We start from the raw sequence: 17,305 nt of genomic DNA on the forward strand, positions 1-17,305 counted from the left end.
AGACCAATATCCATTATTTGTGTACCTAGCTATATTGTTAGTTACCACAAACTGCAATATGGGGATGCTTTTTACATATGCTACTATCTGGTTGCCAAGAAGCAGTCACCAGAGGGTTACCACCTCTGCTCCAGCAGCGGAGTTTGGGGCTGGAGGGAGGCGCGCCACTGGAGGTCACAGGATCCTGAGCTTCAGCTTGGTTTTGGAGACAACAAGACAGACATGAAGGTGTGTGTTGTTAAAAGGCCTCCATACGCCCGCTTTGCTTGTGAAGAGGAGGAGAGGAGTGTATATAAAGGCGAAAACTACAACCGGCGCCATCGGGCGAGGCAGCGTTACCACCTTTCCCACTTTGTGAGTGACAGTCCCTCTTTAGGCAGTCGTGTTCTGCAAAAAAATTGAAAAAATGGCAAATGTCCTGAAATTGTAGGACAAAAATATTTCTTATATTGTATGTAATAGTTGCATAAAACAGTTATTCTGTATCTGAAACACCTAAATGTTATAAAAAAAATAGAATAAGCAACTAAAATGCTATAAGAATAAACTTTTATTTAGGCAAAAAAATGAAGTTCTGTCCTTTGTACTGGCCGTGGGTATGTTTTGCTCTGCAAAATCTGATGTTTGTACCAAAAATGTCCCACTTGGGGCATCTGAAAAGGTGGCAACCCTACCAGAGACTCTGTGCATCACACAAATACAATACAACATAAATTAATTTTTAGAAGAGGCATTACTTCTTAGTGTAACACAATATCGTCAAACAACTTAAAAAGACAGCTAAGCTTACTGAAAAGAATGTATTATTTCCCTGAAGCAGTTCAGACACAGTCGAAACCTTTGCAGTCCAATCTTTTCACTCTAAAAAAGTTTTTAGAACTACCTCATTTCACCGCCAGATGACAGTACAGAAATCCCTCATTCTCGCTTCCCTCAACTCACCTTATTTCCCCGTTTACTAGCATTCACTGCAAGAGAAAATAATTGCCGGCTCACTCTTGACTGGTGCCCTGCGGCTCTTCTCGCGAGATCCCACGAGGTTTCCGGTGTTGTGAATATCCCTGTAAACATGGCGGTCAGCATCCGTGGCCGCCCCATTAGGCACCTGAGGATACGAGGTAAAAAATCGTCCTTGGCTTACATCTGAAGATGAGCGAATGGTTGTTGTGGCGTATGCTAATCTCTTTTTTATTCTGCAGTTATGATAGATAAATTCATTAAAGTTGTTTTCTATATGTTTGACAGGTCGGAATGACAGCGGTGAGGAGAACGTACCCCTTGATCTGAGCAGAGGTAAGAGACTCTTTGGGAAGCATTTTTTGAAATGCTGACAGCTGATGCAGATGTGGTCTGTAGTGTTTTTATGGAAACCTCCGATCAGTATATTTTTAAGATTTATGTACGAAGTCACTGCAGATTATGAGGCGTTAACTGAGATATATGTTAGGTGGTAAAGCAGATCCGGACAGGGATGGCCCCTCTTGTTTATGGTGAACGGCGCTGCTCTGAAGAGATGATTGATAAAACAGGAACCTAAAGTACTGAAGTGGTGTTTTCCATTTCTTGGGTAGCCCTGTGAGGAAGAATGGTGAAGTACAGTTGTCGTAAAGTATTTAACATTTACTAGGTAGACACGGGGCTACCGATTACTGGTACAGACTGGGGCAGCCCATGCATGACCTGTATATTGTAGCAGTTTGTGTTTGGCGAAGGCTGTTCACTCAGTTCATAGTGCTGACTACTGCCCAGTTATGTGGTTTACAGTTATTTTCGTTTACAGAGTAATGTTGATTATGAACTTCAAGGAATGTCTGTTTGGGTTGTCAGATATACGTAGCAATAGCGAGATTTAGGAAGCTGATAGACCTTAAAGTTTTATGAGTAAAATAGTTTTGGCAGTCTGAATGTAGTATTATTTATTTTCCGCTGTTCACTGTGATTTATAAGTATTGTATACGTAATTGCGAAGTTCAGAAGTTGATGATTATTATGTTTATTTCTATTGTGTTCGTTTCTCGGTTGGTTGGTAGACTGTAAATATTCAGCATTTTATGTTGTCATTCTTGTTTATCCCAAGCATTGTTGGACTTTCTCAGAATGGCTTCATTCACTTTTGTCTGTAATAATCTTTCTGCTTGTACTTGTCCAGTGGCAAGCACGACTTTAGGTTACGAGCTATTTTCTCACTTTACCGAAGTTTGTAGCATGCTTCATAGCCGTAGCCAAAGTAATTTTTGACAGTGATTATTTTATTTTCTGAAAAGAAAAAAATACTGTTTTTACTCTGTAGTGTACTGGTGATCCATTTATAATGCATTTTACTAGCTGTGAGGACCCAGTTTAGGAAACCGGCCTGCTTGTTTGTGCCAAGTTTATTGCAACATGTGTGTTGTACTGGTGCAAGGGTCATTGCACAGGCCAAACAGAGATTCAGCTTAGTGTTTTTTTCTTAGTCTTTTTTACTAATTTACTCACATGGTATTTTACTTAATATTGTTTCTTGGGACTTATGTTTTTCCTAAGTAATGTGCACACTGCTAGAATTTAAGTAGGTGTTAAATTTCAACATGCATTGTTGATGGTGATGATGCAGAATACTTATTTGCTATTTATTTTTGCTGCTTCTGAAATGTTTAGAACTATGATTACATTATTTTGCTGTAAATTTAGTTGTAATGCATTTGTTCTGTGGAATTGTATGGATGTCTTTGCACTGTGAAGACAGCAAGCATTTTTTAGTGAGAAGAAAAAAGAAACTTGCACTGAAAAACAACTAGTTAGAACTACCACGCTAATCATTCTCTGTCTGTACCTCCACCATTGTGAATGCTTTTAAAGAGGTACGGAGTGCTCAGATTTTCTGCACAGTTTTTTTTTTTTTTTTTTTTTTTTGCATCCCTTACGATGATCCTCAGATAATCTTTTTTAGTGTCTTAAGTGTTGTTCATTAAAGAATATTGTTTATGCATCTTTGTGCCATTAGTGTATGTCTGTGTTTATTTGGTAATTGTTGTTATTGCTGCTGTTTGGGTACCTTGATTTCTGTGTGTTTGGTGATGTGAAGCCCCATCAACAAGGATATGTATCCCATTATGCCAGAAATGTTTGCAAATGTGCGTTTATCAAGGCATCTTGTAGTATACAGTTAACTCTCAGTTAACCAGCACCCATGGGGATTGGTAGATGCCAGATAACTTTGAGAGTTACTATTTAAAAATAGGCCTGACTAATATTGTAAACTATACTATTTGTTTGGTTTGACTTGTTCACAGGTTGGGGAGAGAATTCTGTCTTCCTTTTTACAAGTCTCTAAAAACCTAAGGTATGTTTCTACAGGGGGTGGGATGGGGGTGGACAAAGTGCAACACATGAAAATTGTGCTGTATTTCTTTAGTTTACTGTATTCAGGTTTTCTCTAAAATGTGTTCTTGCATATTGGCTGTTGAATGCATATTGTTCTTATTTTTATCTCTTATTTATGGGTTTACAGACAAAAAGGTTGCTGGAAGATAACTCTCTACTCAAATATTTGCCCTCCCAAGAAATTACATTTATAAAAAGGCATTACAGTAGTGTAGTAAAAGCAGTTATTCATATTATTGTTAATGAATGTTTTCCAGCTGTACCTTTTAGATAACTTGTTGTGCTATCTATATTTTTTATTCTAATTCTTGTTAAGCATAAAATGCTGTTTTGATCGTCACATATCCACAATGGAGAGTCTGCACACAAATTTAGAATAGTGTGACAAAGTTCAGCGTTAAACATATAACTTGCATGAGACCACACACTGTATGCATGCATGCACATTTGTGTGCACACGTATGCATATAGATATATCTGTGTGTGTGAATGTATGCATGCCTATATAACATGTATATAGATGTGTATATGTAGTTTTGTGAATGTGTGCATGTGTATATCTGTGTATGAATGTGTGTGCTTACTGTCAAGATATGCGAATGTGTGTGTGCTTGCAAAGTTGTATGTGTGTGTGTGAGTGAATACAAGACAATGTCTTCCTGTGTGTGTATGCGTATTGTGTATGTGTGTGCATGTGCATACATGTGTATGTATATCTGTGTGCATATCCGTGTCTTTGAGTGTATGCATACAGATCTATGCATGTGCATGAGTGCATGTGCCTACTATATAGACTTGTGTATGTGTATTTGGGCAAGTGTGTTTGTGCATGAGCTCGTGTGGGTGGGGAACATGTTTGTGCATGAGCAGATGTGCAGGTGCACAAGTGTGTGTGCTCTCCTGGGGTTGCACAAGCACAGGGTTGTGAGCATATGCTAGTGGCATTGGGTGCACACACATGCCTATATATGTGTGTGTGTGTGTGTGTGTGTGTGTGTGTGTGTGTGTGTGTGTGTGTGTGTGTGTGTATCCTTGTGAGTGCAGGTACGTGTATGATTATGTATACATTTAAGTTTGTATATGTGTTTGTGTGTTATATGTATGTATACACGCATGTGTTTACATGTTTGTGTGTCTGCGTATATATACATTTTTATGTGTGTATATATTTATTTATTTGACATTTGTTTACTGGGGTGGTCCAACTGGGCATAGCCCTTTTTTAGTGGAGGCCCGGGGAGAAAATCTCCAGTTAAATCATAAGCAAAAGATGTAACAGTAAAAATACATAAAAGTATTTACAAGAATATTACAGTATAACATCGGTAAGGATAAAATGTTACAGCTCATGACAAAAGTTAACAGTGAAAAGACAAGATAAGAAGAAAAAGACAATGTAAAAAGGAGTAAGAATAATACTTGAAGAAAGAATGATAGGGGGACAGATTAGTCAGAAGAAGGAACAGAGCAATAAATATAGCAGAAAGAAGAAGACATAGTTAAGGTGAGGGTTCAGGTTGGATGATTACAGAGGCAAGACCAGGAACTAGATGTATGTGCATATATAAATGTATATGTGGTGTAGCTCAAAAAATATTAAAAAGGAGGGAAAGGAATTTTTTGGGGGGGCTCTTCCCTGTTAATTACATATATTAACAATATGGTTGGGCTATAGTGGAGAAAAAAAGGAGCAACAGCTTTGAAAGTGCAGCTCCAGCTAACACAGTGCACTAAACATGCCACAATGCTGGTATTTCGAAAAAGGGAACATCATAAGTAAATTTCTACCAGGTAACTGCCATCAGGTAAGATAAGCTAGACAGTAGCAGGGTAGTTTGCCATTATGGTAGTAGTCTTCGAGCCAGAGAGTACTTGGATGGCTCTGAAGAGTTAGGTTTATTGGTTTATGTGTACTAACTAAACGGAGTAATCAGGAAACTGGTCCCTTTAACCCAGAAGGTGAGGCAGTTACTAATAACGTGCTTGTGTTTAAAAAAATATGTAAAAAAAGGTTTTTTTTGTTTGTTTTTTTTTTTTTTACATCTTTTTTAAGCAACTGATGAAGCATTTTGTTAAAGCGCTTGTGCAGTTCAACTTGTGAATAAACCTGAGTTTTAAGCTGGAGAGAGGAGCCTTGCCCGAGTCCGTTTGTTCCTGTTACTTGGTTTTTGTGTGTATTTGGGCACAGGTACAAGGCTGTTGGAGGTATTTTTCGTTTGTTTCTGTGTTAGTAAATAGTTCAATTTGACTGGCTTGAGCAAGATGCTGTTTCAAGAGACTGTTGACTATAAAGGTAACTCTAAGCCCCTGTGTTGAATTGTATCTGTGAATGTGTGCTGTGCATTAACTTGCTAATATGGTATGAAATTGAAGGTTGCAAATGTAATTGTTATGTTGTAGTAGTGAAAATCTGTAATAGTTTAACTTAATATGAGTCATCTGGAGATGCACTGTTTTGTTTTAAAAAGAAGGTTTTTGAAGCTAAGAGTGGTGTACTCTGATGAGAAGAAAGTAGAAAGTGTGGAACAGGTTATCTGTAAATCATTTTGATCTGCTGAGTTCACTTGGCTTCACAGCAAATGTGTGTGTTTATTTTAGTTGGTTATACTTTTATTGATTGAATTAGTCCCACTAGGCTACTGACCCATTTCCAGGAGAGACCCAAGATGGTAGTTCTACAAGTGGAAATTTGGACAGGGCTTGAGGGTACTTCTTCTACTCTTTTTGTTGTGAGGGGGAATATTTTGCTGCTGCACTTCCTGCTTGTATTACTGGCATGGAGCTATCTAAGAGAAATTGTACAGTAATGGAGGGAGAAGACCATTCCTATGTTGGTTTTAGTAGTGTGGTTCTGTCAGATGGATAGAAAACTATTGAAAAGTGAGTGGATAGTACAAATAATCAGTGTCTAGCTGATTTTAATCCTCAGAATTTTTGAAGAAGTTGTTGGAACTGAAATTACTGCTGGAAGTTTGCTTGATGAAAAACTAGTTCTTTTATTAAATAAAGGTGATTCTGGAGAAGAGTCTGAGATTTCGTGGTTGGATGTGATGGCATCATTTTTGTAATGGACAGTGAGTAGACGGAAGATAAATGAGTCATGAGTTGGTTGGACATAATGTTACAAGTGGGATGCAATCTGGAAAATCGAATGCTTGATTCATTTGGGGAAAGAGGCATTTTGTGACATAACATTTGAGACTGAAGACTTAATGAAATAATGTTTAATTGTGAAAAAAGGACTCTTACCTGTAGATTGAATTTGTATTTTCCAGGCAAGGGACTTGATTAAAAACAAAGCACTTGTTCAATTTCCCATTGATGAAATTGGCATGAAAGATGTTAAATATGTTTTTCTTATTTGTGTTATTCAGTTTCTAATAATGTGAAAGTTAAAGATGAGAGAGGTATTTAGAATATGGATTGGGAAGTGGGTGTCATTTTTAAAATATTAAAAAGATGTGATAAAGCATTTGACAACCATTTATACATACGTAGATGGCAGTATTGGAATAATTAGGTGTATGGGACAGCTGAAAACTTTTTGTGTGTGTATGGGGATTTCAGTCATCTGAGTGTATAAAAATAAGATATAGTCAGTGTGGGGAAAGGTCATATGACAAGTGTAAAAAGGATTGGAGAATATGTACAAGTGAACAACATTTTTGGCTTTATTTTAGAATAATCAATATAATGTTGAGCAGAATGATGAAAGAATGGCAAGGTCTGAAAGTAGGTGAAATGGAGAAAGGGGTGTTAATGAAAAAGAGGATGGAATAAAAAAAATGACTTGGATAAAATGTATTTTGTGAGAATGAAGGTAACTGAATGTTGAAAATGAAGAAATTGAAAGTAATAAATTCGGATGTTTGTGAAGGGAGTGTAAAGGATATTATGAAAAGGAAATTCAGTAAAAGAAGATTTAAAAATGCATCCCCAAAGATTAAAAAGAAAAGTAAGGAGTGGTTTTAGATGTTTCAGTTAATGAACATAGGGAAAATTCTGATTATGAGGATCAAGGAATATTTGTACATAAACTCAGAAATATTTAATAGGAGAAAGAGTAAAAACCAAGAAATTACTTCTCTTAAGGAAAAAATAAGAATTTGAGTGCTTTCAATGAACGTGATTATTATAGTTTATTATAGTTATTATTATTAAAATGGGGATACTGGAATGGTGTGCTAAATGCGATGTAGATGCTATTCTTGTAGAGTAAGATTTCTGATAAGTGGAAAAAGACTACAAACAGAAAAATTGTGTAGAAAAATAATATAGAATTTGGGAAGTGACTGTTCTAGACGTTAGATTCAACGTTGGCAAGGATTGGAAATGTTAACTTTTTTGTGGATGTCACATGGAGAGAGTATATTTACAGAATTCTAGCATTATATGCATATACAAATGGAAAGGAAAAACAGAATCTATTTAGGTGTTGGTTATGAAAGCTATTATTGCAGGGGAGTTTTAATTATGATTTAAGGGGAAAATGTAAAAAATATTTAAGAAGTAATGATGTGGCAAGTTAGCTTTGTGAAGTGAATGTAAGGTCAGTTGGATCTGAAATTGATTATTTTGTAGTATTGGAAGGTTTGGGTATAGCAGTTGGCGATACAGTAGAGACTTTTTTTTTTTTTTTTTTTGGATCATTTGGCAAAATGGATTGAGGGGATGGAAGAAAGGGAGTATATTAAAATAGGAAAGATAATTTAAAAGCATGAGAAATGATGGGATGGATTTGGAGAGTGGGAAGCATCGCAGTTAAGGGAAGATCCTATAACCATAAAAGACTTTTATAAAAGTTGATCTGAATGGTGTATTGAATTTAGAAAGAAGTTTAAAAGTTTTTTTCTAGTGGCAGAATGATGTAACAAAGGAAGAGTAAGTGAAGTATGGAATGATGTGTCGAAATGTATTGAAGGATTTTAAAGATGAATACAAGAGAGACATGGAAAAGGAAATATGTAAAATAAATTGAGACAAAACATTACTATTTAAGCAGAGATATTTACAAAGGAGAAGAGCGGAGGTGTGTGCATCTTGTCATAAAATAATAAAGGACTATAACAGAATAATAAAGGAAATGAAAATTATAAAGGGAGAGAAAAAGAACACAGACGCAAAGTATGAGTGAGAAGAGAGAATGGAAAGTAAAAAAGATCATGAACAAGTTAAGGAAGACTAAAAAGAAATTATTATTACTGAATTGGGTGAAGTACTACTGAGTCAGTATCAGGTCAGTGGTATAGGATATAAAATGTACAAAAAATTAAGGAATTGATAAATGTTATGCAAACATTTTAAATGAAAGTTTATAAAGAGTTATTTAGTGGGATATTAAAAATTCTGTGAAAGAAAAATGAAAAGATTGAAATAAAAATCAGAGACTGATCTCATTAAATAATGCAAATTTTATTATTTTCATTAAAAAGTATGTATAGAAGAGAACTGAAAGAAAGTTGAAGGACGTTGTTGAAGAGTGTATGGTATAAAAGGGAAGGGATGTTTGGAATTATTGTCAGTTCAAGAAATTGTGGATGCTGATATAAGTAAAAGGGAAGATGTGAAACTTATGGTAGGTGATATAAGACATTGTGTACAATTAGACATGCTTTGTGGGATGTTATGGAGTAGATAATAGAGTTAGGAGAGTGTGTATGTCAGCATAACAAAATAATAGAGTGAGAGTGTAAGTGAATGGGTAGCAGAGTAAAGAAATGCCCATGGGAAGTAAATATTGTGGGAAGAAATAGACAGGGAATTTGTTATGGCCAGTCTAGGGCCGATAGCCTAGTACCAACGTATGAACCTATGAATTCAATGTAAGATGTCAATATCCCATGAGTGGGGTATTGTTTGCATTAGTAATGTATGCAATAGTGAGTGATGTCAATATCCCATGAGTGGGGTATTGTTTGCATTAGTAATGTATGCAATAGTGAGTGATGTAAATTATAGAATAAAAAATGCTGGATGTGTGATACAGAAGGAAGTGGTGATTCCAGTAGTTTCTACATATGCAGATCATGTTTTGCTTGCTAAGAATAAAATTTGGATGAGGGAAGTGATGGTTTGTCTGAATGGATGTTTAGTGGAATTGCAAATGACCTTGAATAAAAGTGTTTTGGTGATGTAAAAAATAGGAGGGGTGTATTTTTGATCTTTGTTAGGGATGACATTTGGGAACATTTGTAGTTATGAGGCAGTGGGAGGGTTTGATAAACAATGCAAGAAGTATGTTTTTTATATGAAGGATTTGTAGATTAACATTCAAGAAGAAGGTTTATGTGATGAATTCTGCTTTAATGGGGAAACCTAGCATACGTGTCAAATGTATGTAATCCCAGGAATGTATAAAAATAAATTGTGCAGTTAGTGTTTTCTTTCTGGAGTTCAAGATTATGCCCAGTGAAAAGAGGTGTGTTGTATATGAGGGAAGGTGAAGGGGAAATTGGGGTTATTAAATCCTGTTGTCTATTCTGATTTTGTGTGGAGTATTAAAGTGGGTAAATGAAGAGAATGAGAAAATAATAGTGAAAATGTTTGAGTACAAACAATTTTAGAAGATGATGGATATAAGGGAAAAGATAAAGATTATATAAATGAATAAATTGCTAACGTGGAAAATGAAAATTGATGATTTAGAGAAGAATAGAAGGATGTGGTATAGTAATGTGATGAAGCAGTATTATATAAATCCATGGGAATATTTTCAAGAAGAATAAAAGCCAATAAATTAGGGAGGAAGTGGTTTACTAAGATTTTAGAATGTCAGGATTTTCTATGGAGACTGGTAAAAAAAATTAGTTACTGATAAAGGGAAATTTACTGCATAAAAATAATATTGAATGAGTATTTATTTTGTGGGGGAGAAGAAACAACAACTTTTTTTTTTAATTTAAAAGAGTAGTTAAACTCTGGAAAAAGTTGTGTGAACATATTTTTTGAGAATATTATTGATGTAAATGATACAGATATGAGTGATTTATGTATGAATATTATAAACAAGAATATGAGAAGCTCTGATTAAATATACATCTCATATGAGTTATTTGGAAAGAAAGATTGAATGAATTTTTAATGGGAAATTGATTTTGTTTGGTATATTGTGAAAAATTAGATTTCTGGTAGTGGGAGAAGGAGTGTAGGCCAGTTTTGGATGAATAATGAGGTGTATAGGAATGTGTATGTTGTGTTTTAATTAAAGGACCCCTACTGTTTTTGATTGGTGCTGTGGGATCTTTTATATACACCTGAGTTATCACCACCTCAAGCAGATGAGTCTACATTAACATTTCATTGAAGGACTGTAGGTCAGTGTAAGCAGTTGTCTTCTGGAGTGGGAATAGAAACACAGCCTTCTGGTCTTACATAACCAAAGACACGTGCTACCTGTTGCTCCACTGAGGCTTATACAGTACCCTTATCTGGTTTTCCTGGTACACTAACTGGCTAGTTTATTTGACTATATAACAGCTTTGTCGAAAAATGCCACACATTTTTTCCCAATTGATACAGGAGTCACAGTTGGAACCAGACTGGTTGGATGGGCAGGTTTACAAGTTTTGGAATATTGGTAGAATATATATATGTACAGTGTTGGCAACATTAGCAATGTTAAGTCACTGTATCTTCCACCATAATCCATAGTCTGGTGGAAGATACAGTGACTTAACATTGCTAATGTTGCCAACGCTGTAGATATATTATTTTATGTCGTGGAATAAACTGTGTTTTATCAATCCAAGTGACTTTCCTTGATTTTTACAGCCAACAGAGAGTGTTTTTGGTCACAGTCTAACCTGGTTAACCTTTTACTTTTGGAGTGATGTTGGTGGCTGTGAGTTTTTTTAGACCTTTATTTTGTATTTTTTAGCGTCTGTGTAGCGACAGGTGTGAATGGGCGTTCCTTCGTTGAAGGTTGTGCGTTAGGCCCGGCAAGCCAGCACGTAAAACTCTGTCAATCATTAGCGGACCGGAGTTCCGCTGTGGCGACCCCTAACCGGGAAAAGCTGAAAGACACAAACAAATTTTATATTTTTTTTAGAAATAAGTAATCGGTGTTTCCATAGTTGTTTGTGAATGTTCTATCTTCATTATCATAGTCACCACTCAGAGTTTATGAAGTTGAATAAGTTTCGTAGGCAGCTAATTAGAATTAGTAGAATTGTTGGTAACGATAGTATATTTTTACAAGAGGTTGAGCATGTTACTAATTTATTCATTTTAAGAGATTATCCCGAAACATAATGTCCTCTCTAATTTTATTAAATTCTAAGTAACAGTGGCAGTAAGTTTCCACCCATTCTGAAGCTGTATGAATAGTCCGGAATTTAGGAGAGTATGCACAGTGGTAGCGATGCTTCTACACAATCTGTGAGTTGTGTGTTGTAGATAGTTTTGATCGGTTAGTTTATATGGCCCATTTTATAAATATACAGAATCTCGAATGTACTTCTTTCCGAGGAACCTTTTTTTTTAACCCTTATTTATTCCTGCACATGACACAGCTATTTATCGAGGTTTCAGGCTTGATTTGCCAAATCTCCCTCATAATATATTATTTATATTTTTGAAGCTGTCTAGTAGACGGAAAACCTTAGTACATGAACAGGGTACTGCTGGTATCCGTAATTTAGAGAATGTGTATGAGAGGACACGCATCTTCCATCTACCTTATTCAGAAGCAAAAATAAATGACTTTGTGTGGTAGAATTTTGCATTGCAGTTCATTAAATTTTGCAGATTTTCTGCTGCCTCTTTGTTAATATGCTTGTATCTTTCCATCATGTTTGCCACTCTTTCTCTTTTTAAACATGTTTCTGTGTAGTGTCCTACATTCCTAATAGAAGCAGGAAGAGCACTGTGGTATTTGGTTTTCAGATTTTATACTAATTAGATGTCCAGACTTGGCTGGATGTACCTTCTTTTCAAGGGCTTTTGTTCTAGGTTGAGTGGTATGTAAATATGCGTATGTAGTTGTGTGTGTGTGTGTGTGTGAGTGAAATAGATGTATGTAGACAACGTGTATGTGTGTGTGTATAGATACACACGTACACAAACATGGTTGTGCAGTTCATTAATTGCCTTAGAGTCCTGATTCATGCAGTTTTACTCCTCTTGCTGATGGTAATACTTAATCTTTTAGTGTTTATGTGTGTATTAACCAGTGTAGAGTACTGATTTTTTTTTGTAATCTGTATGGACCATTTTCACTCTTACACGTATATATGCAGTGAAATCAAACAAAAGAAAAAACAGTAAGAAACCTAAACAGATTTCTTTTTGTTGTGCAGACATTATTCATTAACTCTGTGTCAAAGATTATCTTGTAGTAATGTAGTAAAGAAACATTGCAAATAAACTTTTAGCAGTTGGCCTCAGTGCATGCTTTCCCTGTAGAGGAGGAGAAAGAATATTGGAGGTGATGTGAGTGGGTCCAACTGAAGGTACTGGGTGGAGAGAGAATTGTTTTAAACTTCACTGATCCTTTAAAAGTAATGAAAATATTATTTTAATTTTTGTTATATTAGAAAGACATGGTGATAGGAGGATAATGGTGTACAGTATTGCATTAGATTGGAAGAATAGACTGGTGATGCATATTTGTTTACAGAGCAGGGTATTGGTTAAAATATATTTCTGTACATATTTTTAATGTAGTTTGTTAAAGGAAAAGTAGATGTAAGAAACTGCTTACTTTTTAGGCAGTACATGAGAGAATGTCAGAGAATTATTTTGGTGAAGCAGTAACAGAGCAGGCAGATTGAACTTGAACATCATAGCATTTGTGTACTGCTTTATTGTAAAATGTTATATGAATTGGGACTGCTTTAAACTGAATTAATGTATTATGGCCTGTAATTCAGTTAAATTCATTCCTAGTTCACATATTAAAACAATAAGAGAGAGAAGGTCACTGAAAAAACAATCCAGTAAAAACAAAATGAAAACTCCAGCAAAGTTAGAACTTCTACTTAGTGACCTCCCAAACCACTTGTATCAGAGGCACATGGGATATATGCAAATTACCCTTATGAACATCAGGTGTTTCAGCTAATTGGCGATTCTGAATGCCCATGTTCACAGATTAAAAACTGCCACAAGCTAAGGCTTCGTGTGGGCCTCCAGCATATTAAATAGATTACATTTGCTAATTCTACAATAGTTATCCAACATAAATTTTATGCAGCCATGTTGCTAAGAATTTAATATAAAATAAATGGTATTGGTCCTGTAATGGGAAATCTTTCTGGTAGTGGTATTTTAGCTTTACAAGTAACAGTAGAAGTTTGAAGTTGTGGGATGTAATAAGCGAAGTGGAATTCATTCCAAAGAATGTTAATTCAGGATCCTTAAAATACTTATAAATTTGTACACTTGGTCTCCCATCACCCCTTACATGTCGGTGAATGAAAATTAAGATTATTACATCTCTCAGAGTTTTATAGTTTATAAAGATTCCTTATTTGACATTCATGTGTCCATATTTGACATTGACGTGTAAAGTAACATTGAATATGCTGTATTTTAGATACCTGTTTTTATATAGGTTGAAGTGAAATGTTGTATGCTGAACGTTACTTAACTCTTCTTTATGTTACTATCAAAATAGTAAGTAGGAACTCATTTTTGATATTGTATCCCGTTACCTGCACTCAACTACAGATAAAAAGTGGTTGTCAATCTGTCTGTTTATGTTATGTATCTATGAATGTGTGTTTGCTGAGGTAGGGCAGTGATCAGAAATGGTATATATTCCAGGTTCAACTTGTGATAGTAGAGTAAGCACAAATGTTACAGACAGACCATAAGAAAACTGAATAAAAGGATTGCAACATAACAAACATGTATTGTGGTACCGGTTGTTGTAATGTAGTTGTTTACACTTTTCACATACTGACAATAATGTCATGGTTTACTCTACACTTTTCACATACTGACAATAATGTCATGGTTTACTCTATCTGTAGAGTAAACCATGACATTATTGTCAGTATGTGAAAAGTGTAGAGTAAACCATGACATTATTGTCAGTATGTGAAAAGTGTAGAGAATGAGCTTAGAATGATTGGTGGTTGAGATCGGTAGCCTAAAAGAAGGAAGTATGTACATATATGCAAGTAGTATTAATTTTGTCAGTGAAATGGTAAAATAGCTAGAGTTCTGTGTTTAATGTTTGGGTGATGTATCTGTGAGAATAAGTGACGTGGCCTTGCTGTTGGTTATTAAAGAGAACTTTGAATTGTGATCTGAAAGTAGCATAGAAAGGGAGACTTTGCCAAAGTTTAGGGGCTAGGAGAGAAAAACTGCAGCTGGTGCAGTGAAAAGCTTTGTTGTGGGTGTATGCAGGGCTGACCTTGCATGTTAGGAACTTCAGAAGTTATAGGATGGGATGTTGGGAATGAGTTTAGTTATGAATCTGCAGATTTTGTTGACAGTAATTTTTATATCAGATGTTCTTTATTAGAAGTTGTGACCGTCATGGGTACACCATATTCTAATGGAGCAAGGAGGATGCTTTTGCTGATTGTTCTTCCTGGTGTGAAAAGGGAGTGAAGTATTTTCCCAGCTCAGAATAACAGGTAGTTGATTTTCAAGTTAACATTTTTCAAAGTGAAGCTAAAAGTTTTGGTTTTGATCTGTCCAAAAGCCTTTGTATTTGAAAGCAGAGGGAGTCTCATTTGGCTTCTTCTTCTTTCGGCTTTTCCCGGTTCGGGGTCGCCACAGCGGCTCACCTGTCCACTCATGATTGGCAGTGGAGCTTTGCGGTGTTGAGTTGCCAGCCCAGCACCCAACCTTCCACAGAAGGCACACACATGCATGCACTCACGCCTAGGGCCAATTTAGAGTCTTCAATCCACCTACAGCATGACTTTGGGATGTGGGAGGAAACGGGAGCACCCGGAGGAAACCCACACGACCACAGGGAGGACATGCAGAATCCGCACAGAAGGCACTCCAGCCGAGGATCGAACCGGAGAACCTGTTGCTGTGAGGCGGCAACGTTAACCGCTGCACCACAGTTGTTCTTATTCTTGATCTCTGACGTTTTAGGGCATTTTGAGAGTTTTTGGTGGTGCCACATATCAGTTTTTAGTTTTGTTTGATTAAGTAGGAGTTTACTTTTGTTAGGTGGTAAGGTGAAAAAAAAATCTTCTTGGGGTTATCTTTGTAGCTGTAGGTGGTTGGGGGCTGGACCTGAAAATCATTTGCATATAAGAGTACTGAGAGATGGAGTGAGTCAAAAGAAGTGTGACAACGAATGATTCTTACAGGATACCAGTGTGTATAGGGGCTGATGCTGATTTAATGTGAAGGGTCTCGAGGAGAGAAGTGTTTGAACCGAACTGAAGCTTCAACGTTATTACCCATTTCAGTCATGAGGGGAGGGTAGGATGGTGTGCTCAGCTAAGTCAGACCTGAGTGAGATCAATGAACAGAGCACCTGTAAGGTTGCCTTTGTCCATTTGAACAGTATTGCATTTGTAAAAGCAAAGCGATCAGTTACTGTGCTCCTGTTTAACCAGAAACGATGTTGTTTTTGTGATGGGCGGTAGTACTACTGTACATATGGTGAGAGCTGATTTTGTGTGTATTATTTTTTCCTAGGATTTCCCCAAGTGTTGGTAGAATGGGAAAGGGGTGGAAATAAGAGGCTTTGGTAAGTTTGGATTGTTTTGTAAGAGGAGTAACTAGTGCAGTTTTCCAAATGGTGGGCATGATGTTGGTGAGGCGGGGGGGGTGTAAATGTGGCACAGAGGGGTTATAATGAGTTCTCTCAAGTGGTACAGAAACCAGGGGCATATATTTTCAGATTCTTTGGGGCTGTTGAGTGATTTTTTTTTTTTTTTTTTTTTTTTTTTTTTTTTTTGCTAAATGATGCTGAATTTCTTTGGAGTTTAATATTTTTGAAGTGGAAGGGTGGAGGAAATGGTGGAGAGGTAGGGGTGGTAGTGTTAAGAGTTTAGAAATTCATAGAGCATGTCATCCGCTGATTTTCTCAGTGGTAATTTTGTTACCATTAGTTAATAAGTACGCTGATCTCCTACCAGCAGTGCTTTGGCATGTACTGTAAGTGATTTGGCTTTGTGCCATCTGATAGCTTGTTTAGTTAGATATGAATTTTTCCATGTTTCAGCTAGGTTTTGTTTTCAGTTTTGCCAGGCAGTGTCATGTAGAGTACATGAAGGAGCTCTTTAGTGATCCAGTTAATCTTTTGGAAAAGTCGATTGACTAGTGGGAAGAATGTATTTTGTAGATTAAGACTCCTTCTTTCGGCTTTTCCCGGTTAGGGGTTGCCACAGTGGATCACCTGTCCGCTCATGATTGGCAGTGGAGTTTTACAGTGTCGAGTTGCCAGCCCGGCGCCCAACCTTCCACAGAAGGCACACACACACACACACACACACACACACACACACACACACACACACACACACACACACACACACCCTCACACCTAGGGCCAATTTAGAGTGTCCAATCCACCTACTGCATGTCTTTGGGATGTGGGAGGAAACCGGCTTACTCTGAGGAAACCCACACGACCACATGGAGGATATGCAGACTCCGCACAGAAGGCACCCCAGCCGAGGATTGAACCGGAGAACCTCTTGCTGTGAGGCGACAATACTAACCACTGCACCACCGTGGCTGCCCTATTTTGTAGATTAAGACAGTTGGTGACATTTTCAGCCACATTGTTTAGGTTTTGCAAAGATGGTATGGGTGCCTGGTGTACTGTGAAGGAGTAGCTTGGTTCAAGTTTAGAGCCTTTTTTAGGTGGGGGGCTCTGAGTGTGAAAGCCTAGATGATGTATTGAGATGTTTTGAATATTAAAGGTAATGGGAAAGTGGCAGGTTAATGGGAATTGTAGAAATGTTGTTAGGCTGGTTAGTTATCAGTAGATTAGATTAAGACGGGAGTGATGAAATGGGAT

The 17,305-nt window shown here is 36.7% G+C and overlaps 1 protein-coding gene across 1 annotated transcript in view; it reads left to right on the forward strand.

Moving 5' to 3' along the window:
- Positions 1–997: 997 nt before the first annotated feature.
- Positions 998–17,305, forward strand: part of RICTOR (RPTOR independent companion of MTOR complex 2) — a 3,179,211-nt gene continuing 3,162,903 nt past the window's right edge. The window contains exons 1-2 of the mRNA XM_044069875.1: positions 998–1,118; positions 1,246–1,293. Of these exons, the coding sequence (XP_043925810.1) occupies positions 1,070–1,118; positions 1,246–1,293 (97 nt within the window). The 5' untranslated portion in view covers positions 998–1,069. The remainder of the gene's footprint in view (positions 1,119–1,245; positions 1,294–17,305) is intronic.

This window comes from Protopterus annectens, chromosome 1.part0, assembly GCF_019279795.1.
Source record: "Protopterus annectens isolate FY-2018-M chromosome 1.part0, PAN1.0, whole genome shotgun sequence".
Lineage (NCBI taxonomy): Eukaryota > Metazoa > Chordata > Ceratodontiformes > Protopteridae > Protopterus > Protopterus annectens.